The 25,063-nt window shown below is 38.4% G+C and overlaps 1 protein-coding gene and 1 pseudogene across 1 annotated transcript; both read left to right on the forward strand.

The window, feature by feature from the left end:
* Nucleotides 1–7,337: 7,337 nt before the first annotated feature.
* On the forward strand, nt 7,338–14,057 carry LOC122153175 (radial spoke head protein 4 homolog A-like). The gene is given in 7 exon segments (XM_042789462.1): nt 7,338–7,402; nt 7,910–8,141; nt 9,756–10,511; nt 12,101–12,234; nt 13,054–13,176; nt 13,822–13,942; nt 13,944–14,057. Coding segments are annotated over 7 exon segments (1,545 nt in total).
* Nucleotides 14,058–14,705: 648 nt separating this feature from the next.
* LOC116959576 overlaps nt 14,706–25,063 on the forward strand; it is a 37,758-nt pseudogene continuing 27,400 nt past the window's right edge.

The raw sequence follows: 25,063 nt of genomic DNA on the forward strand, positions 1-25,063 counted from the left end.
GATACAATTTTTTTTTTCAAATTGACAAAGGAATACAAATAAATTTACAGTTTAATATGGATGCTTTGAACACTTATTAACATTGATAGCTAAAGCAGCAGTTTCCTACAAAATACAGAAGAGAAGCAAGTTTCAAATGCAGGTGAGCAAGACTCTTTATAATGGTTATATAAATGTTTTGCTAGAAAAACACACACTAGTAGAATCTATTCACTATCTAAATTCATAGTATATTTTCTAAGGAAAACTTATTTATATGTAAAATAGGATGAAAATTGTTGCACCAATAATCTAGTGATATTGCAAAGTTACTAACATAAAATACAGGGAAACATGTCTCAGAGACACTTCATAGGTAATCCTGTTTACTTCACCTAAATACAGTGTTTTGATTGCTGATGCAAATTTTTACCTTGTCTTTGTCATACTTTTCATAGATAGAAAAAAGATGTGGAGACTGAGTGACTAAGTGAAAATAGAAGCCCTATCCAAAATAATAAACAGGAAAACAAAAACAACAAAAAAATAGTTTTCAAGTGAGCAAGTTTGTTCCTAGAATAAGGTTGTTTATAGGAAGTTCTACATCTCTGAAAAAAAGAAAATGCAACAAAGTTATCTACAACAATGGAGACTGACCCTAGATGTCCAATTTACAGTGAAAGAGTATTTTAACTTAGAGAAATTATTGCCAAAGAAAATGGTTGATCTAATGGTAATTCATGAAATAACAATGATAGAGGTGGATTTATCTTTATTGGAAATCATCACAAAGTAAACTTCATAAACCTGCTTCCCCATTATGCTTTGAGTATTATTTCAAACGAAGAATGCAATTGCATTATGAACTCAGTAGATACAAACTAAACATACTGTTTCTGAGCATACTGTTATCCTCAAACAAGCCAATTATATCACAGCCAAAATAGCATAATATAGGAAAGCTTGATTGGACATTGTTGAAAAAACATGGCCTGAAAAGTTGTATTTTTTAGAAGTGATAAGCAGTAGCATGGATTTTCTGACAGGACTGCAATACAGAGATGGATTTTTGAACACAGTTCCTTATTTATTGAGTCTAACATGGCAAGCTCCTCCTGCAAAGAATTTAAGGGTGAACTAACATGTATGGCTAATCCTAGAGAAATATTGAAACTTCTTCTGTGTATCCCTAGATCCCACAAAACCTCCTAGGCATTTCCCTAGTCCCTAACGACAACACTGCCATCTACGCTCCTGAAGGATTTTGATTTCAGAATATTTACTTTCTAAGTACTTGATAAATAGCAAAGAATATGTTCAGATAGTCCTTCTCTAATAATTTGAAAAGGCAAAATGTCAGGCCTCGTTCTCTATTTCCTCATGTTTTGTAAAATACTGCTGAATCATTATACACTGTTTTACACTGCTACTGCAGACTAGAGGGTTTACCACAGTGGGAGAAAAAATGATCGAATCCATTTCATCTACAATGAGAAGTGCTATAACACACACAGCTAGGGAAAAGCAAAATAGGAACTGACTGAAATTTATAATCGTCTTGAAGTAATTGCACTTGCTCAGCTTCATCTAAGAATAAAACCATTACTTATAATTGTTGTGAATTAAATGCAGTATCTAATAAATATAAAAGTTCATTTTATCACTCTCAGAAATACAGTAAAGGTTACAGATCTGCAAAGTGAACCTCCCTTTTATTCATGACAATCGTTGGTCCATTTTATCTGTCACTTAACCAGATATTAACAGAAACAAAATCCCCAAGAAGTTCTACATTAAACAAAACCTCCCCTCCCTTTCACCTCCCTATCCCTGCAAGAACGGACAACTTTAGATGCACAGCAAGGAGAAACAAGCCTGTTAAAACTTCACAAATCTCCAACAAGCCCAAGCAGGGGAGGGTGTTTGAAGCTCATTCCATCACACTACTGCCACCTGGTAACGCTGTTGCAGCAATCAAAGATCCAAAACTCCAACAGCCCATTTTTTCCACTGTTGCAACACCAGAGACATCCTGATCTACACAGCTGTGAGGGGAAAAAAAAAAAAAAAGTGGATATATTCAACATGAACCATTGAATCAGGTTCAGTTAATAAGGGTAGTACAGAAACACACAATTATGCATAGTTAGACCATTTAAAGAGCAGGCACTATCCTACAGACATTCAGATTTCTCTGCATAACAGTTGACAAAAACGTGTAGCACAGGCCAAGTTGGCCCTACACAGATCCCAAACAGGCCCACTTGAACTCTTTATCAGAGCTGTAACGTGCCAGCAAGCATCGCCACTGCTTCTCATCTCACTAACCAAGTATCACTGCCTCAGATATCTGCAGTTGTGGTCTGACAGACTTGTAGGAAATGGACAGTTCTGAGCATCAGCACAAAGGCTGATGCTGGTTAAACCCAGCATGTATGTAAAAGACGCACAACTGCCACACCCTCTTTGACAGAAAACTAAGCTTTCTCCTCAAAAATAGCAACCAAAAAACACCACACTGATTGTACTGACAGATAAGAAATGGTATACCAACATCAATTAAAATTATAATAAATTAGAGATACAGCACCCAGAAACAATCATGGTGTCCACTGCAATTTTTAGTCAGTCACACAGTGCCCCAAACCAGAGAAATACCATCACCTTCAGTAGCAGAAATCATAATCACAAAGACATTACATTCCAGTATCTGAAAAACTATCAACTTCAATTTCTTGCACTTCTCCTAACAAAAATCCTCACCATGCCACTGTAAAAGCTTGTGTTCAAACTGTGTTATGTTTACAACATCAGTTTAGCACTTAGATTAACAGGTGATATAAAATTTTTTACCCCCTTGGGGTTTTGCTGGCCCATACCAACATTGCTGCCACTGCACAGCTACAGTTAAATGTCTACTGAATATTATCCTGTAACTCCCAGTGATTTTCTGAACTCAGAGGATGTAAAATACAGAGTTCACACCTCAGGATGCAAACTCATCTGTGGCCTTAACCACAGCAACTCTCTACTATAAATCAGGACTAAAACCAGTTTGTCTGCCAGCATATAACCTGGTTTACATTGAAAAATTATGATGAAATGACAAAGGACCTAATCTTACTTTCACTGAAGTCAGTAGCAGAACTCCCACTGACTTCAATAAGAGCAAAAGCCAACAGTAGATCTCCAAAAATGATTATTATTCTCTTCAGAGCACCATATGCATTTCTTATCAGCCCCCTGCAGAAGGATGATGGTGTCTTAGCTTTCCTTTAATATTGCCTCATAGAAAAGCATCTCAGACTGTCAGCACTGATCTAACCTCTATGACCACCTGAGGAATACAGTATGACCTCAGCATATAACCTGAAGAAAAGAATCAAGCCCTGTGGAAGAAGAAAGAGGCATACCAGCAGTAATGACTCAGAGATAACCTTGTAACTAATAAAAAAAGGTCACTGCTATATTTTAAGGAAATCTTGTTTATTGTGTAGAGAGGAATAGATGCTTATACATCTAAGATTCACAGAATAGTATTTGCTTTTATATATACAAGTATTTTGATATTTCGCAGGGAATTTGCAAGAAGAATTTCAATCAAATGGAAAACTATATTCTGAAAGTCATGCAGAAATACATTTTGATCCTCTCTGGGTTAAAAAAAAAAGAGTAAAAGAGAAAACTTTGTTACACAATTAAAGCCACTTGTCATATGTTTAAGCATAAAAATTGTATGTGGCCTTTTTGGAACTGCAGAAGAAACAAATGTCAGAATGGCTTTTGAACAGAAAAGGGTGATATAAAAGTAGTTATGTAGTTAATAGACTTTTCACAAGATTTAACAAAAGTAACAAGACAGAACCTGCACTTTTCAAGTACCTTTCCTCTTTAAGTCATTTAGAAGCAGTCAGAGCGAGCATTAGTATTTAATTCCTGAATCTAGTATAAAGGAAAACTTAAAGATCATATACTCAGACACTTTAGTTTTGACCATGGTATGCAGTTTCAAACCTATGCCATACCAAATCCAGTAAGAATCTACTAGCTATGCTTTCCTCTTAAGTGAGCTGACAGAACACCTGGCAGCTGCTTGCTGGGACAAACTTCACACAGAAAGCAACAGTGCCTGATTCCTATTGCACAGGCCGGGATTCAGGTAAATTTGCCTTGCCTGCTACACAGTAAAGAGCAGCTTCACTGCAGTAGTTACAGGTGCTAGTTATGGGTTTGGCCATTAAGGCATTCTTCCAGGAAGACACACATAGCACCTGAACCTGGGCCTTTCCCATTCAATAGTTGTTTGCACAGAACTCAACAGAGCACATAAAGTACGACTTGGAATGGGAAGCTCTATTCAGATTGCCTGTCATTCCTTTCCCAGTGCAAGCAATTCATTCACCAATGAAACTGTATAGAAGAAAAAAAAAAAAAAAAAAAAAAAAGAGAGTGACCATTGCTACCTGGCCACAGCAGAGACAATACAAACCATTAACATACCTCCTTTGGAAAGAAAAAACATTAATACTTTAGTTACTGCTCAGCTAATTAACCCATGCTACTGACAAGTGTTCATCAGAGTAAGATTCTGCATATATCCATTTCCTACTTTTCTGTATCAACAAGAGATCATCACAGCACCTTGCTGAAGCATCCTCCTGCACAGAGGTACTCTTTGCCCTGAGCCATTGTACATTTTACAGGTGTCCTAACTTGTATAATTGCAATATAGGTGCCCCCAGTTTTCTCCTTCTTTGCTGAACAAGATTGAAAAGATAAAGCAGTTGCCCTTTCTTGAGCAGCTACTTCACAGTACATCAGAGGTAGAAGGATAATTCAATTCCATACAATTTTTATAGAAGTGAATTACTAAACAAATCAAGGTTTTCCTCCAATATGAAATATGGCTATCAAATAAAAGTGGATTCAAGTAATCTGCAAGTACTGTACCTCCCTCTGCAGTCAGTATGTAAGTTGTGCAAATACATCTGCAAAATGAACTCTTGCATATTCCCTACAAAGATCAGTATGTCAATAAAGAAAACCTCTACAAGTTAAAACCCATAAATAATAACATTTTTATATTATCTTACTTGTTGAAATCAAGGAACACAATATGGAAACTTAAATTCTTCATGTAAGTGCTATGCCTATTAAAGGATGGGGAAATGCATGGGTTTTGCTGCTGTTTCAGAAAGGGTGAGATTCCTTGATACTTCTGGCACTTACTCTCTTGGAACTTGACAGAAATTTGCAATGTCCCATTCTAAGAGTGTTTTCCTGTTACTTCTAATAAATATCCAAAATAAAGTGCATTTTTTAAAAGTTACATTAACTGATCCATCAATGACAGAGAAGTATATTTTATAGTTCACCTATTGCATCTTTATTTAACACTATTTATAACCTTAATAGAGCCTTTTACCAAGATTTGTACAGCATCAACTTCTTCACATATATACCCTGAGACAGCATTATTTTCCCTGTTGAATTGTTAGAGAACACTTGACACTTACCCTTGGGCCAGCTGTAGATATTTGCTAAAATGTAACTCCTTAACAGGCCTTTTTTCTTTTTTCTTTTTTTTTTCCAAACCTCACCTACTCTCTGTATTTGTTTTATAACCTCCTTGTTGAATACTAGGTATGTGTTTAACTTTACTCAAACAGTAGAAGTTCATCACTGACAATAATGAACAGTTAAGGAGCCAATTCACATGAGCAAGTTTTACACATATGATGAGGGCTCTAGATGTTGACATAACTTCAAGTATCTGTTCAAGTAGATAGCACTGTAGCACATAATACCTGAGGGGATACAAAAACATACAGCACTGCGCTACTATATTTCTGTAAAACAAGTCTCAAGTAACTAACTTACTACAAGTTACCAGGTTCTTCTGCTGTAGTGTGACATCTGTCCTTCACATTTTAGTGTCTGAACACTGTTGCAAACTAAGTTACTCACATTATGGCCAGCTGTCTCCTTAACACTGGTAGCATCACATTACAAAACTCAGAACACCTTTATTCCAACTTAATTTACATCTGCTTTTTCCCTTGGACATGTGAAAACAGTTTTTTAAAATAATTATCAGATCTTGCAATATTTTTCTTCTGCTAAAAAACTTTGTGCCTTACGGCAAGAGCATCTCACCATTAAAATACAGAAGACTAAACTGCATTTTCTACTGCACACAATGAAAACAATGAAGGCAAATGAATGTCATTTATTTATTTTTAAATCAAAATTAAGCTTTTGAAGATCCATTCTTCTGCTCTCACCAGAGGTCTGCAAGATCCTTGTATCACAAACACTCAAGACAGAGTACTAACAGCACTTCATGTTTTGTTTGATAGGATTCGTCTTTGCTCAGGCCAATACCAGCCTGTTCAAAATAAAAGTCTGTTTCCATCACATTAGGTAGAGGGGTCTCTCCCTGGGAAAGAAGATCCAGAGTTAGAGCTGCAAAATAGTATTATTATCTATTTGAAAAATTAAATCTGTTATCCACTGAATGTTATACTTCACTTTCCTGTAGCACCACTCATTCTCTCAAAGTGCTTTGTGGACATGCATTCCACTATCATCGAGAAAAATTAAAAATAGGCGATAATTTTGAGCGGAGCTGACGGCGACGGGAGGGGCGGTTGGGTGCCCCTGGGCCGGGCCGGGCCAGGCCATGGCCGAGCCTCCCGAGGAGTCCCCGCCGGAGGGTGTCCCGCGGGAAGGCCCCGGGGAGCACTTGGAGAGCGGAGACAGCCCCGACCGGCCCGAGCCGTACGCTGCCCACCCGGCTCAGTGGGGCCCCGGGCAGCCACCTTCTGAGGGCTTCGAGTCTGAACGAGACCCTTATCAGCCTCAGCAGTCGGAACCGGGACCAGTTTTCTTATCAATACCAGGGGGTAAGGCGAAGGAGTCAGCCACAAGGACCCGACCAAGACCCCTACCAAGCACAAGGCCGAAGAGGATGTGTCGGCCAGACCCATGCACCAGGAGAAGCACTGTAGCAATCCCAGACCCCAATTCAACACCACTGCGATCTGCAGAGAGCAGAACATGGCTCTTACAAGCTGCAAGTGCCAGCAGTAGACATCGGCCAGAGATCCACGCTGGTACAGGACTCTCATCAAGCATCCGAGGCAAGGCAAAGCGTGTGTCAGTCATATGTGCTAGGATTAGACCCTTCCCAAACACAGGAATCAATAGCTGCCTATCAGACATATACAGTAGGACAAGATCCCTATCAAGCCTATGAACATGGGCATGGCCCCTCTCAGACACATGAACCAGGTTATGGTCTTTATGAGCCAAGATACAATCCATATGATGATCAGATACCCCATCCCGAATCCTGAATGCTGGCAATTGAGAATGCAAAAGCCACTTTACTGAAGAGCAGCACAACATCTGGCCTGAACTTGTAAGTCTGAAAAAGGGACACAACTGAAAGGGGTAGGAAGTATGAGTGGAGAGAAAAGCATTGTTGGTAAAAGGGCAAAGGGTCATGCTAAGAAAGTGAGGGATACCAGGGGGTTATATATAGAAGGGGGGAATATGTTATAAATGCACTAGTTCATTGCTATGTGATACTTATATGTGTCCAGCATCTTTCTGAATCAAAATTCCTAAGGGAATTTATTATAGAGTTAAAAGGGAAACTAATTTGATTAATAGCAGGTTTAAAATCGGCTTCAGCTCCTGTGGCAGATACAGTGTATACCAAAAATGGAAGATGAGACTACTCCTAAGTATATTACAAAATCAGGCTAGTTTCAAGACTAATTTCTCATAATACTCCATGATCCCCTTTCATCTAACTGTTCCAACAATTTCTCCAAAGATCCAGGTGATTAGAGACTACTTTTGGTATCAAAAGCATAATATTCTAAGACTCTTTTATAGTAAGCCAATAATACTTATATGACAGATATGATCATCTTGCTAATGTGCTTACAAACATCCTGGATGAACAGCCCAAAAATGCAGTAGACATAACTGAGAATATCAGCAAGGATGTGAAATGGGCTCACTTTCAGAAAAAAATGGACACTCTTCAAGATGAACATGAGATTCTTCCAACATTTGAAGCTGCAGAAAAGCATAAAGCTTTGTTCCTCAAGGCAAATGGGGAAGGAGATGAAGCACTAGAAGAAGAGATAGTGAGTTATTATCAGGGAAAAACAGATATTGTATATACCAGAGAATGGGTGAGATGGAGGGAAGGGAAAGAAGGGAGGAAGCTGTGGTCTCCTTTATAGTATTGCTTCTCATGATCATATAAATAATTGCAGCCACAGTACTATGTACGCTCTTCATAGTTGAGTTGGTCCCATGTCTAGTTGTGAAGAAAAAACCCCCATCTGGTTACTTAGTTGGGATTTTTTCCTGTAGTAGATCTAATATCCTGAGCCTTTAAAATCCTAGATGTTCCAGAGATGATGAACAGAAAATAAAGTTTACAATATCTCCCATATGCCCGTTCAGCAGGTAATATTGCATCCAAATTTCTTTTATCTAAAAGTAACATTTCTTTACCTAAAGTGACCCTAATTCTGGACATCAGTTCAAGAATATTGTGCACAGCAGCTACTGTAAAATAGAGAATGGAGAATTTTGTGATCCTTCCAGCTCCAGATGTGGTTCCAGTATGTTCTTCTCCAACTAAAAAAAAAAAATGTTTATAATGAAGAACTACTAGAATAGGAAATTCACTTCTTAAAACAAGGTATTTTTCAGTATTCAGTTGCTTATATGCAGAAGCATTCATACCCAATGAAAAGTTAAGACAATTCTTATAATAACCAAGGGAAACTAATCAACAAGATGTTGATTTTCATATGAAGTTGCCAGTACATATTAAAAATGAATTGCCATTGCAGAATACAAATACTAACAGCAGAAAAGATAGTGTCTTTAATCTTTTTCCATAGACTATTACTTATTTTACAGTAACAGCATACAAAAGTAAAAATGGGAAAAAAAGTAAGGTACTTCTGAAAGGAATTTAGATTTTTTTTTTTTATTCCTGTCTATCTTGCTTTCCTATAAGAAACCTGGAAGGGCCAAAGAAATTCCATACGAAACTAGTACAACTCCCAAATTCCCTACCCTGCCATGTACAACTTCTAGTATCTTTGTCTGTGTGATATAGTCACCTACCCCCATGAAATGTGAGAAGGGTGATAAAGCGAATATAAATACTTAATGAAATCTTGGTTATTGGCGTAATTCTGCTTCCCATGAAGACAGATGGAGTCTTATAATGGACTTCAGTAACAGCAGGGGCCAGTATTTTAAAAGATGCAGGTAGCTTTTTGTCAGGGTTTCCAAAAGAACATTTACTCCTGAGAAATTTTGCTGGTCCAGTGTCTAAATATATAAAATATGTGTTACATTTTCCCCAAATGCATCTGCCACAAACACAAGGAAACACAGTGACACTGTTTGCAGGCATCACGGGCCTCTTACATAGCTGACATGCCCTAGCACTGAAGTTCTTTGTAGATCCTGTGTAAGAATTCTGATTTCACTTACTTTGCAGTAATTAGGAGTTTGAATTTTGAATCCTGTATTTTAAAATCTGTGTTCTCTACCTGTAAAATGGTATTTTTAATTTTTCTCGATGATAGTGGAATGCATGTCCACAAAGCACTTTGAGAGAATGAGTGGTGCTACAGGAAAGTGAAGTATAACATTCAGTGGATAACAGATTTAATTTTTCAAATAGATAATAATACTATTTTGCAGCTCTAACTCTGGATCTTCTTTCCCAGGGAGAGACCCCTCTACCTAATGTGATGGAAACAGACTTTTATTTTGAACAGGCTGGTATTGGCCTGAGCAAAGACGAATCCTATCACATATTCCTTGCCCTTAAAAAACTAATTAGTGTTCAGCCAATCCAAAGCTGTCGCTTCTGGGGCAAAATTTTGGGCCTGGAGATGAACTATATTATAGCTGAAGTGCAGTATCATGAAGGGGAAGAGGAAGAGGAAACAGAAGAGGAAGAAGTTACTGAGGAGGGAGGGAAAGAGACAGGTGAGGTTGAAGATGAAGATGAGGAGAATGAAAAAGAAGACAAACCACCAAAGTCCACCTATAAGCCCCCACCTGTCATCCCAAAAGAAGAAAATGGGACTGGGGCTAATAAATATGTCTATTTTGTCTGTAATGAGCCAGGCAAACCCTGGGTAAACTTGCCTCCAGTGATGCCAGCTCAGATTGTCTGTGCCAGGAAAATCAAGAAGTTCTTCACTGGTAGGCTGGATGCTCCTGTTGTGAGCTTTTCTCCTTTCCCTGGAAATAAGGCCAATTACCTGCATGCGCAGATAGCTCAGATCTCAGCAGGAACCCAGATCTCTCCCATTGGATTTTACCAGTTTGCAGAGGAGGAAGGAGAGGAAGAGGAGGAGGAGGGAGGAGAAAGAGACACATATGAAGAATACTCTGATTTTCAGCCTCTTCATGTGACTGAAATGGTGGATTCTCTCTCCACATAGGTACACCACATACAGGGTATTCTAAAGCAGGTATGTTCTGGCATAGCTCACACTGACCTTGGATACCATTCACACTGTAGTACTCGTAGGGTTTCAGAAGGTAAATGTCTCTCCTCACCTGCACATTTGAATGGGAAGATTGATGACACGGACTCCGATGTTAAGATGGAAGACCCTTTATTATTCAGAAAGCTGCGTTTTTATCCCCCTACAAAGTTGTCCATGCCCCCAGCAAAAGTGCTTACCATACATTACTCACACATCTATTCTAACATTTGATTGGCTAGCTTAACTATGCATGTCATTTTTTCCCTTGTCACAATGACTTGCTTTTTTACTTTTTTTGCTCCAGGCATTAAGTCCTCTGTTGTTCACTGATAACTTCCTTATTTTTCTGTTATTCAAAAACCTTATTTTCTGTTATTCCAAAACCTTGAAGGTCTGTTGTTATCTTATTTTTCTGTTATTCAAGGTCTGTTGTGACCTTATTTTTCTGTTATTCAAAACCCTTATTTTTCTTTTATTCAGAAGCCTCCAAGGGCATCATGGCCTTCGTTGACGTAAAATGTCTCCACATTTGAACTATTCACCAGAAATGGTATTGGACTGAAATATTTTTCTGCAGAAAATATGTTTGATATAGTATATAGTGTATAAATATGCTGTACATATTTACATATGTTATATATCTATATGTGTGTATATATATATATTTAGGAACCTTCTAGGTTTAGTACTTTTTTCATTATGTGTTCTTGAGATCGAAACATATCTTTAGGTAACAGTATGGAGTTAGGCCTTGATAGATAACAAAAATTTCTTTTAATCTTCTATATTAAGTTTTCTCTTTTGAAGTCTTTACTTGACAAAAATGTTTTAAATTCTCTTTTCTCAGGTAGGGTGCTAACATGCAGATAGCTTCTGATTGCATGCTAAATGGAACCTATTTGATGTTTTCTTCTGGTTTGTTTTCTGTTGCTTCCTTTCTGCTGTGAAGCATGCAAATGAAAAAGCTTAAAAGCTTGTGATATCAGGGTAGTGCTGAAAGGAGGTATTACTAATTTGATGATCATTGCTGGTTGACTTGCTGGACAGTCTACCAATTCAAGAATGCTAGTGTAAAATAACAGCAAATGGTAGGAAATAAGGTTTAAAATTATTACCAGCAAAACAATAGTTGTAAAAATAAAATCTATGTGCATTAGAATCTTAAGAACATTTTGTTAGGTTCCTCTGGTAGCTAAATAACAAGGCAGACTTTAAAAGGAAAGGGCAAAGTCCATCAGTTAAGCATCTTAGTTTGCAGTAACTGATCATCTAGCAAGAATATAAACCAAATTGGCAAGGAACTGATGACTAACTAAAAAAAATCTTATGACAGACATATAAGGTTATTCTGAAATAGTAAACAAGGATGAGGGAGGAATGAGGGATATAGGGAACACTCTGCCAAAAGGATATAGTTCTGCCAACAATATACCAACTATGGAATATACATTTTTTTCTTCCCTCCCCCTCCCTTAACTGGGTGTGCATGTGCCTGAGCCAATTGTTTTAAGTGGCTTGCATTCTTTCAGTGATTGTTACATGTATTTATTATTTTTCTATATCAATTATAGGGTCGCTATGTTTGGCTTAATCCTTTTCAAAAATCAGAGGAGGAAGAAGAAGAAGAATAGGAAGAGAAAGCAGAGGATCCAGATGACCTACAGCAAGAAATAGGACCTCCTCTTCTCACTCCACTCTCTGAAGATGAAGGTATTCATGGAATATGAAGTTTTTGATAGAGAGCCATTAGGTATGTTGGCACTTAGGTAGTAACTATTTGAAGTTGTAGGACTCTGATGCTTCATGGAGCAATATAGTTTGTCCTTGTAGGGTAAGCACATTCTTTTACAAAATTGTTCAAAAGCAAAATGATTGACATAAAATCTGAAATAATTTGGTTTACTAGTTAACAGTCATGTTGAGAATAAAGGGAAAAAATACCTCAGACATATCAGGCTACTGCAAGTTCAAGACAACTCATTACTTTAAATACATCCTGCTATTTCTTCATCATCTTTTTAGGCAAAAATAAGTGTGTGTGCACATATAAATAAATAGATATATATGTACACACATGCATAGATACACAAATAAGAATTTAGATGCTGCAGCATATTACTGCAGCAAAGCATGGGAATATGGGAACCTGAATATTAGATTACATCATTAGTAAATTATTTTCTTACTCTCTGTTCTTTAATCAAGGTGAAATGTAACTATATAATTTATCCATAAGTGATAAAAAGTCCTTGACAAAAGAAACAGTGGTGAGTGCTATGGAAATTCAGGAGTGTGATCTTTTCTGTACGTGGCTCTGTTAGCATTCCTGTGCTACCTACCCCTATATCCAAACCACCTGTTCAAATACAGCCCCTATGTTTATTGTTTATGACTTCTGCCTCTTCTGTCATGCAACTTAATATAACCATTGCTTGAATTCTGTGAAAGGCTTGCCGCTCAGTCTAAAAATTTTGTGGAGGCTCCTAAGTCTGTTTATTCATAGACTCTGTGTGTTTGGCTGCGTCCAGGAATTCAAAAACATCCCTGCCTGGACAGCTCAGCCTTCTACAAACCTGATCCCGCAACACGCTGTTGCAGTCCTCCAGTCTAACCAATGGCCCAGAGCGTATGCCTTTGCATCTGGCAGGTGAGTAGCTAGCTGACACGGTTACAACACAGGCTATATATGCTAAACACAGACTCCTGTCTAATGAAGTCAAAGTTGCTTTATTTTTAATTGATTGACTGAATTTTAACTATTCCAGAGACTGACAGAGAAAGGCACTCAAATGTGCACAGTAACAGTAAATAAATATTTAAGACTGACAATGAATGACCATTGGAAAGTCTGGTATAAAGTTAATGGATGTAAATGCCCAGTTAGTATTTGTGCTGAGTCCTTGATTTAAACCCTCTATTCCTGAGTCTGTTGTACTTTTTAAAAAACAGCTACATGCTGTGGCTCTAAGGTCCATTTGTTTCCCCTACACATGGTACAGGCATTACCCCTCTGTGCTTTAAAACGGGCACTGGGGTTGGTGTCAGAAATGGTGCTACATTACCAATGTCAAGTTGGAGTCATAGTGCAATACAGGGCCGTGACAGAGTACAGCCTTCATCATGTTAGCACTTGGAGGCTTTTAAGTGGAAGATATCTTAATCAACAGTTACAGCAGGTAAAATGAGGTGCACCACAGTGACTTTTTGCACAGCACAGTAAAGAAGCCTGACAGTGTCTCCACTGATGGTTTGTCATGGGGAGAACGTGTGATCTTTCACTTTACTTTCTCAGGAAGTTTGATAACATCCACTTTGGGTGGGGTCACAAATACAGTCCAGAGAACCACACTCCCACACGGCCTCCACCAGCGCAAGCAGAATGCCTCAGCGAGCCAGACATCACTGAGAAGAAGAGACCCCTCTCTGGAGGAGGATCTGTCTTTCAAGGCTGTGAAGGAAGCAGCCTTAGCTGCAGCTTAGGAAGATGAGAAAGATGATGAGGAGGATGAAGAGGAGGAGGAGGATTAAAATATGGGGAACATATATATTTAAAGTTCAAACATGAGTAGAATTTTCAAGAAGTAGTCATTCATTAGTTGACCTTAAAAGAAATGCAATTGGAGCACAGCCGCCTTCTTTGGCTTTCCGTAGGCTCTCCTTTGCTTTCCCACCGCGCTGGGGTGAAGGCTGCATCGCTTTCACTGGAAGACACCCCAGCGAAGTAGCCCTTTTTTAGAAGGGTAGGCAGACATAGCCTGCTTCTGTGTCCTGAAATAATCCTGCTTTAAACTAATTAACTACCATCCACCAAACGTTCACGCAGTTTTTCTAACTCGCACTTCATTACCTATATAAATTTTACTCAAACAAAACAAAACCAAAAAAAAAAAACTTAATTACATACCCACGACACTTTTCTGTGTGACAGCCGACCCTAGAAAGTCAGGAGCCAGGTGACGGAGCTGCCCCCCCCCCCCCCGCCGCAGCCCCGGCCGGCACCATGGCAGGGTGTGTCGCGTGAGGGCTCTGGGGCTGCTCAGCGATCGATCTCTCACTACGCGCTCCCTGCTCCCCCTCCGCCAGCCGTTGGCGAGTGGTACGCTCCGCCGCGGTGTCCGCCCTCGCGCGGGCCAATAGGAAGCGGCCTCGGGAGGCGTTTAAATTTCGGTGGCAGTTGGTCTGCTGCGTTGCTCGTCTGGGTGCCGGCGGCCTGGGAAGGAGCGGGCCCGGGCCCGGGCCCGGGCGTGCGGCCGCGGGGATGGCGGACGAGGGAGCCGTGACGGTCTGCGTGCGTGTGCGGCCGCTCGATCGCCCGGTGAGGCGCTGCCCGGGCGGGAGGGCCGCGCCCGGGCCCCCGGCCTGAGGGGAGGCTGCCCCGCGGTCCTCGGCGTCCCGCCGCCGCCCTGAGCGTTGCCGTGCCCCCCCCCTCGCTTTCGGCTGGGCCCCTGCGAGCGCGGCTGCCGACCTACGGAGATGGGGAGGCGGGGGCGCGAATGGTGGAGAAAGGAGAGAGCCGGGGCTGGCGAGGGCCGGCCGGTGGGGGCAGGGGCGCTGTTACAGGAGCAGAGCCCTAGCCGGGGAAAGCTAACAGAAGATATCTTCTTTTAGAGAAAGTGCTCTAGAAGATAAAGTGCCGCTCCACTGGAAAAGTGAAAATAATACTATTTCCGAAGTGAATGGTACAAAAGTATTCAATTACGGTAAGAATATGAAAGCGGTTCTTTTATTTTGATGCTTACGTGAAACTTTGTTACTGTGCTGCTTGAACATAGCAACTAACATCAAGACCTTAGCTTTCTGCAATGTCCATGAACTGTTTTCCCAACTTGATAGTTTTGGCGGCATGCCGCTGGGGCACACAGGATTTCTAGTTTAGTCAGTACCAGGAACGTGCTTCTGAAGTCAGCTTCCCGGTGGATGTTGCTTTCCCTTTTCTGATTTATGCTGTAAAGCAGTTTCGAAACATGTGATCTGGATTCTTTCCATATAAATTCCAGTTACAGATGGACTAGATTAGGGCTAGTCCAGACCTTTTTGGGGAGAAAAAGGTGGGGGAACCCAAAATGGAAAAGTGCCTACTGTAGACGTTAGAGCCTCATAACTAACTGCTTTGCTCTTTTTAATATGAATGTAGTCACTGTGAAGATGTTTCCCAAATTATAAATTTAATAAAAACACGCTGCAGACAAGTTTTTAGCAAATAATCTATTTTGTCAGGTTTACAATCTTCATATATAAACAAGCCATAATTGTTTTTAGGAGTAAATGGGATGACTATTTAACTGTGTCAATCATTCTGAAGTTTTTTTGACTTGTCTGTTTGTTCATTGTTCCTTTCTTGGTTCTGGGTTTAATGTTTCTTTTTTAAAAAAAGCCTGAGTTAGTAGTGTCACAATTGCATTTTATTTTAATCATCCTACAAATGATCTAATTCCCCACTTACTGGATTTGAAATCAGCAATACTGAGTAAGGTGACAGGCTATTTTTGACTTGGCAGTACAATGGATTCACATGCTTTATTTCAATTTTACTTTTTTAAGATCGTGTCTTTCACTCAAGTGACAACACTCAGCAGTTATATGAAGGGGTAGCTGTTTCAATTATACAGTCAGCTGTGCAAGGTTATAATGGTAAGTTTTAAAACTGTGTTTAAATCCTTTTTGTAGTATATTTCACAGGTGATTAGTAAAATTTAACAATCTTTCCAGGCACAATTTTTGCCTATGGACAGACTGCTTCAGGGAAGACGTACACAATGATGGGAAATGAAGATTCTGTGGGCATTATCCCTAAGGCTATTCAACATGTTTTCAAACTTATTTGTGAGGTGAGCAATTTCATTAAACTGAAGTGACTGAAAGGACTAATAATATTTGTGATTGTTACCTAAAACTTAATTTTTAGTATCAAGGTGCTTATGAGGGAAATAAATTTATATTAGACCATGTGTTGCAATTGCTTTGCTAGCCTTGCAAAGATGAGCGGCTTAAAAAAAAAAAAAGATAATGGGACTCTCAGTTGGAATCAAATCAGTCAAATCAGAACAGCACTGAGGGGGGTTGTTAAACTTGCAAATATACTAAACCTTTATTACAGGTATAAACAGATGTTCAGTCATTAATGTAGTAAATAAGGTTATATGAAGCTTTGTGTTTATTCTGCAATTTTAAAACTTAAAAAAAAATAACAGTAATAGAGACTTTTTTAGTGGAAAGACTATGACACTAAATTTACCTATTTCAGGCTTTCAAAAGAATCTTAGGCTAATTGCTCAATGCTAATAGGAAGTAAGGATAAAGTATAAGTTAAAACAGTGATTTCTAAAATGTTACCTGCAGAGCACTTCCTTCTGCCTTGAGGATTTCAGGTAATCGTTATCAGTGACATGAAATGGTCACTGCTCCTTTGAGGAAGTGCAGAGTACCTTAGGGGGTCTACTAAACCTGAGAAAACTTCCCATGGTGCTGTAGGCCTTGAGTCCATTGTGCGGCCTTTCCTCATTCTACCAAGGACGCAGGGGAAGAAGCAGCAGCAGCAAAGTAATTGAAGCAAGCAGAGAGAGAGGACTAGGTATGCATAAAGGGAAGAGCCTAAGCAGGAGGAAATTAGATATGGCAAGGGCATTTAAGTTCTAGAGCTATTGTCACACTTCTTTAGGGCAGTTATCTTTTATAACCTACTAAAGGTGATAGACCATCAATGCAGCTGGAATGAGGTAGGATAGAAGGAAAAAGGATTCTATATTGGTGGGTGCTAAAGTGCAAAGAGAATGGCTGGGGAGGGGCAGGACAGGGAAGAGATCTGTGGAGTGATATCCAAACATACCTTTGAGTTAATACTTGTATTAAAAGGTGTTAATTGATTAGTCTGTCTTTTTTTTTTTTTCTTTGAACATTAGATTCCAGATAGAGAATTCTTGCTAAGGGTTTCTTACATGGAAATCTACAATGAAACCATTACAGATTTGCTTTGTGACATCCGGAAAAAGAAACCTCTGGGAATTCGTGAGGATGTTAATGTAAGTGTTGTGTCTGCTTGGAGTAAAAGAAATTAAAAAACAAAAACACCCCTTCAGAGGCATCTAGTTGAAAACTGTGTCAAATTGTGTAATTGTTATCTTCAGAATTAGCAGAAGGGCACTCTATGTAATAGAATAACAACAGTGAAGCTGGGCTTGCTGTTGCTGGTTTATCTTTATAAACATTTGTAAAAGTATACTTAATCCCCTAAATTTTCCAGGGGTAGTATATTTTATTTAGCTTTGGGAGTTGTCTAGCTAATAAAACTTCTGTAAGCATGTTGTTAAGCACCTAGCTTCAATGTGTTAGAAGCTTTCAACAGATGTACTGTTCCTTTAATACCATCTTCATATCATCTACGAAGTTGATAACACTTCTACTGAAATCCTAGAATAGCCATCACACTAGAACTATTCGGTAAGATGATCAGTAGGGGAAAATAAGTATATTAATGCCATCTTTGGTTTGTTTATATTGAGTTTTGTAGCAAATAATAAAAATTGGTGATTTGGCTTTTGTTTGGGTTTATTTTTCTGTCAGTGCCCTAAATGTTCAGTGTTTTGGGGACTTGGGAAGAAGGGAGACTTATCAGTTGTGTGACTATGGCCTTAGAATATTTCCTGAGTAATATACTTCTGGATTCCCTCAGAAAATATCCAGGATATTTCTCTTAGCAGTTTTATATTTAGGAAAATTTCTAGATCTCTGTTTGATTCTTGTGCCTTTAAGCTATAGTTCTGGTAAAGGTCTAAACTTCTCCATTCCTTTTGTTCAGAGTAAAAATGCATTCGGCTGATGTTGCTTCCTTTTAAGAAGGAAACAAACTGGCATAAATACCATGATAATTGCTGGTAATGTTAACTTAATGTATGGAAGTGCATTTTAGAGTTCAGTAAAATTTATTACTGTTTTTGTTCTGAAGAGGAATACCTATGTAGAAGATCTGATTGAAGAGGTGGTGGTTACCCCAGAACAAGTTATGGAATGGATCAGAAAAGGAGAAAGTAAGTTTTTTAACCAGTGTCAGCTGATACCTTAGAAAAGCATTGATGAATGGGCTATCTCTAGAATCATGGGATATCTCTGAGATTATATCCAGAAATCAGTGTTTTTCAGGTAGCTTTAAAACTCTGCTTTTTGTCTGTTATCTCTAGTTTATCAGAATATAAGCAGAGGTATTCTAATATTGCTTTTTGGCAGAAAATCGCCATTATGGAGAAACCAAAATGAATGAACACAGCAGTCGTTCTCACACTATCTTCAGAATGGTAAAAACTGTTTCACTATTAGGAGGGGTTCTATTATTTTTAGAAATTACAAATTTTATTCCACTTCTTTCTAGATCATTGAAAGCAGAGAACGAAGTGACCCTGCAAATGCAAACTGTGATGGAGCAGTGATGGTATCCCACTTGGTAAGCTCTATTCCGAGAAGTTACTGAATTCTCTACTTAAATGCCTATTTACTGTTGCCACTTTCTTGGGAGACTGTTACTTTATAATGATGCTACAAGTATGCTTTTTTGTATGCTTCTAGCGGACATTTCTTAGGCAGAAATCATGCTTCTGATCATCTGTATAGAGAGAGATTCCTGGTGTGCTATCTAGAGGATATCTTCCCACCAAAGGCAATTCTGACATGGGAACAGTTCCTAGACAGCTCATGCTGGGTTGGGGAGTATTATGCCCTTCCCAGGAGTGCAAGGGGCTATTGTCAAGAGTGCTCTTGCATTTTTCGTTAAACACAGCTTCCCCTACAATTGTTCCTGACCACACTGACGAGCCTAGTGAAATAACTTGCAAAGTGGGTAACTTTAAGGCTTCTCTTACACTTAAATTTAGTTTTTGTTAAAAGAACATGTGGCCTACAGCTGCAATGGCCAGAAGATTAATTTTTTTCAAAAGTAAGCCCACTTAGTGTCTCTTTGGATTACTAGTATATGAAATATCCTAAGCTCAGGTGAACACACTGCTGATCCCTAGGGGAGTGCTTTGGTTTCTGAAGCCTCCTTTATGTAACCTTTCCTTGATTCTCAGAAAAGAGTCCATATCAACTGGAAGGATGAAATCAATATGAAAGCATTCGAGCTTGCTGAAATCTGCATGAGCATTCTTATTCAGAATTGAGAGTAGCATTAAGTCAATCACATGCATTGTGGAAATAGCCTTCTGTTCTGGCTTCATGTGAAAACCCTCTGGGCTCTGAGTGTAAACACTGCTCATGCAGTACCTGAACAACCTCCTGCCCAGTTTTTTTTTCTCACCATAGCTTATGGGATCTACTCTTCTTACTACACCACCCTGCCTTCCACCCTGTCTCTCAGTTCCAACTGACTTTATAGTAAGCTCTGCTAACGTGGGGGGGTGTGGGAACAAAGGATTGGTGGTTAGCAAAATTGTAAACTGACCCTCAGACTAGAAGGATGGTTGTGGGTAAATGAAGCAAGAGTGCGGAACACCCTGTTGGGAGTGTGAGAAGCTGCAGGTCAGAACAGCAGCTGTGGAGCGTGGGATGAGCGAGTGGTCAGTAAACAGACTAGATCTGAGGGTCAGTAGGATGGGAAAAACAAACAAAGGATGTAAATGGGGATAATAAATTGGAGGGTGGCAGCATTTGCTCTTGGCAATGCTCCCCTGTTGCAAACTGAAGTGAGTTTATCATTATTCGGTGCATTGGACTGAGACTGGCAGGGGAGAGGGGGTTTTTTGGCCCTTTTGGTCTATTGCTGCTTGGTGAAGTTAGTACAGGATTTTACCCTTCTGAAACAGAAACCAGTTAGTGAGAGCTACTTGCTCAGGCCAATCGTTATGTGAAGCTATAAAGTTCTAGTTGACTTTGAACCAAATTCAGAGTGAGGCTTTTCCTCTGGTATTTAATTTCTTCCTTTCCTTATTCCCACAATGACAGGCAAGGAGAGACATACAGGGTGCTAGATAATCTCATCTAGGCTTTCTTTCCCATGAAAGACTGGACTGGATGATCTGTGACTTGTGAAGCTTTCTGTGGCTTGAATCTGTCGTTAACACTTCTGTACTGAGAAACTGTTATCTTTCTGTTACTGAGGCTAGGGGGAATTGTACTGCAAGTCTGAAATACTGCTTAGGGTGCTACGATAGAGTTCATACGTGTTTACTCCATTGTCTTACATAACTTGAAAGTATTGGTTGGTATGTGTGTAGTAGCTATGGATTGCTTCCAATAATGACAGAGCTGTTTATTTCAAATGTAATTTAGTTTATGAAATTCTTAGCAGAGATTTAGAATTAAGGGGATCTCAAACTAAATTGCTTCAGAACTAACCTGTGAATATTTAATGAATTTGCAGAACTTGGTAGATCTGGCAGGCAGTGAAAGAGCTAGTCAAACAGGATCTGAAGGTGAGTGTTAAATTAGGCTCTGCTGATGACCACTTCTGGTAATTAACTCTTATGAGAGACTATGATAGAAAGGAAATTTTGATCTATGTGCCATTGTGTTACTTACTGTTTATAAATCATCCCTTTTCCCCTTGGTAGGGCAGGCTCTACCCAGGAAGTACTGAACATGCTGTAAAGTGCAAACAATTAGTAGTGTGGCTTTTCTAGAACAACAGATCCAGCAGCAGTCATGCACTGAACTAATAGAATTGAGATGAATCAGTAAAGATTAACCTATAGTAAATAAATCATTGGAAGCTCGTAGGGACTCATACAAAGGTGAAGAGTGAATAGATGTCTCTAGCTAAAAGGAAGCTTGATTGTTAACAATGACAGCATGAAGCTGCACAGAGATGCCTTTATCATAAAATAAGTGATCTGGGAGGAACACAAGTTAATATTCTCTCTTACAAGGAATGACTAACCTAAAAGTTGTATCTAAGGCTGGTATGTTATGCTTACACATGTAAATATGGGCATTTGCAAAATTTAAACAGGAAACAAAAATAAAGTTCTTATTACCCCAGCTACTTGCTATGTAAAAATTATTCATATTTATTTGTGATAGATTACGATCTTATTTTGATGCATTTTAGCTATTATTAAGAGTTGATAGTTTGCTATACCATAGAGGTGCTGATGGGTCATAGTGCATTGTGGAACTTGAGATTTAATTCTTGGATAATCCCTCTGAGCATAACATAGCACAAAAGCCTGACAGGTTGAAAATGTATCTTAGTGTGCTTTTAAAATAAAATAAATAAATAACAACAGTATTTACTGTGTGATACCTAGGTGTCCGACTGAAGGAAGGCTGCTGTATAAACCGGAGCTTGTTCGTTCTGGGTCAAGTTATCAAAAAACTTTGTGATGACCCTTCTGGGTAAGCACTTGTATTTGTATATGTGTTTTAAGAGAAGTTGCTAATACACTAAGAAATTAAAATCTTTTATATCTAATCATATTTTATGTAGGTAACTATTTCAAGTAACCTATTACCTCTAGAAAAGATATTTACTGTGTGTTTTTCCTCCACAAAAATATTAATTTTCCTGATTTTTTTTTTTGTTTTGTTTTTTTCTTCCTCCTTGTTCATCAGCTTCATAAACTACAGAGATAGCAAGTTGACTCGAATTCTGCAGAATTCCCTTGGAGGAAATGCTAAGACAGTTATTATTTGTACAATTACTCCTGTTTCTTTTGATGAAACACTCGGGACTCTTCAGGTAAAACATCTCAACTTGTTTTAGGCAGTGTTCTGACTCTGGGCTTCATTGTAGACATATTGGAGGGGTGGAAAATGTAATCTGCTGTATCTGTAGTCACTTGACTCTTCTAAAGGACCTCTGCGGACTCGGAAGTACTTGTTTTGTACACAGTATCTTTTCCCAGTTGTCATCTTGTGCAAAGTTGTCTAATGAACTTTCTGGCAGTTGGAGCAAAGCTCCTTCTCTCACCTTGCAGGCAGGAGATAACCTCTGTTTCCTCACTTTCCTCTTCCAAACACAATTAGAACTACAAGTCTTCATTGACACAGGATGTTAGATGGGTCCTGGAGGAAGTTAGGATAATTAAACTATTCACGAACTGTATTGTTTAGGTAGGATTGTCTTCCTTTTTGGTGGTCTTCTGAGCTTTTTATTAAATAAAAAATAACTGGCTATATTTTTTGATTAAATGTTGGGCTTTTTAGGTAATAATATCAAGTGAAGAAAACTTACATCTTCAAAGAATAGAATACATGGAAAAATAAGCAAATGTAAATATTTGTGTCCTTGATTATACATTGTTCTTTATTTAATAAACTGTCCCTTCGATTCTGTTGGGAAATATGAGACAGCATAAGTATTTTGATATATTAGTTCTCTTAACTGTTGCCTATGAAAGAATATTCTTGCAGTTTGCCAATACAGCCAAAAGAATGAAGAATACTCCGAAAGTCAATGAAGTACTTGACGATGATGCCCTTCTGAAGAGATATCGCAAAGAAATTCTGGATTTGAAAAAGCAGTTGGAGGAAGTATGTAATAAACTTATTAAAATTAATCTGTCCTTAGTACTGATAGCTATTTGGAAACGTTCTGTTTTAAACCAAAGCCAGTTAAATTTGGAGGGGTAGGTACACTGTTTAAAGTGATATTTGTCATTTCTGTTGAGAATAGAAATTGAAAAGGCAATGCGAAGTTTAGAACATCTGATGATAGTCAACATATGTGTGTGAAAGCTAACACTGAATGCGATCAACTAACTGAATTGCTTTCTTTCTCTAGGTTAATATATTTAAGAAAAAAAAATTTATCGTGCCTTATAGCACTCTAATATTGCTGCAGATCAAAAGGAGTCATTGATTGCAATATAGATTATTGAATATCAGTTACAGATTCCAACTTAATTCATATTATTCTTCGTTATTGATGTTTAACTTCAGTTTGAGTTGCAAGAAGTTGAAACTGCTTAAGATCACTGGCAAAACTTACGTCATGTATAGGCAGAAGATACATTTAGAAAATGAACAGTAGCAACTTCCCAACAAACGGTGTAGTCTCACGTGTTTGCCTGTTTCCAAAAACCTGTGGAGTTGAGGAGCAATCTTGCAAATCTTTTTAGAGCATAGATAATAAAAGATACAACACAGGAAAATGACAATTCTAAACATACTCCTTTTGGTGAATTAAAACATCAAAATAGACTTTTTACAAATAAGTATAGGAAAAGTTTGAGCAAAAACGATTGACCTCTTTAAGAGAATTAATTTGCAGTATAAACTTGCACCTAGAACTGTTTGCTGTCTTCTGAGATAGTAGGTAGTAAAGAAAGTACTTGAGTACAGAAGAGTTTGGAAAATCCCGTGTGAACTTCAAATTACTCTAAAGTATTGTAAGCTTATGATAAAGTTGTCCAAAAAAATAGCTACTGTAATGCAGTTGCTTTACAACAGAATAAATTTTCAGTACTCCAAATCTTAAGAGACCACATGCATTGGAGTAACTTGCTCTTATTTGACAGCTGAATAGTAGTTCTCAAAGAGCTTCAGGCTTCTGGCACCGTGGAAGGTCATGTTAAACTGTGTTACACTTGAAAGAATGCTTTTTTTGTTGGTTACTAGAAAAATCTGAGGCGTATTGTGTCTGGGAGTTCTGACCCCTTTAAATACTAAGTCTACAGGAAAATTGTATATTTAACAATGAAACTGAGAATTTCAAGATGGCTCTTCCAGACTTAAAAGAATATGTGTATGTAGGTTTTTTTCTTAACTGTTAGTAATTGTGTATCTTTAGGAGTAGTTTGTGCTCTTAAAATGTCAGTTTGATTAATATTCTTTTTATGGAAGGTGTCTTCGAAGACTCAAATTCACGCAATGGAAAAAGACCAATTGGCCCAGCTGTTGGAAGAAAAAAATTCTCTTCAAAAAGTACAGGAAGATAGGATACGAAACTTAACTGAGATGCTGGTGACTTCTGCCTCCTTTTCTTCAAAACAGAATGCTAAAGTAAGCACCTGTTCTAGACCTTATTTGTTAACTCTGAAATACTTTGCAAAAAGTAATATTAAATGCATGGGATTATACTGACAATGAAGAATAAGTTTGATAGGCAAGTTTCACATAATTTTTCTTATTTTTAAAGGGGTAACTTTTAAAATAACTTCTGAATGAGTACCATTTCGATGTTGCTTTGCAGTGAACAGACCGCAGAGACTTCTGCTTTCAAACTCTTATGCTGTAGTTTAATTTTGAAGAAACTGTAAATCACTGTCTAGTCAGCTGCTGGTATGTTGTAGAACTAGCCTAATGCAACATCTACTCTTTACTTAGGACTTTGGTTCTATCACTGTTTGTTTTTTTTAAGGCCAAGAGAAGAAGAAGAGTTACTTGGGCTCCTGGTAAAATAAACCAAGCGAATGTGAGCTATTTTGAAGACTTTGAAAAACCAAGGGTGACAGAAACAAAAAAAATGAAGCTGTTGTCACTACAAGATGTGGAGGATTGTAAGTATCTTCAGGAAAAATTAAGGAAACTCTGCAAAGCAGCTCTGGAATGAGAATCCCTTTTTTATTAAATCTAACTTAAGGAAATTAATTTGCTGACAATATAAAACC

The sequence above is a fragment of the Tyto alba genome, unplaced genomic scaffold (assembly GCF_018691265.1).
Source record: "Tyto alba isolate M040663 unplaced genomic scaffold, T.alba_DEE_v4.0 Super-Scaffold_16, whole genome shotgun sequence".
Lineage (NCBI taxonomy): Eukaryota > Metazoa > Chordata > Aves > Strigiformes > Tytonidae > Tyto > Tyto alba.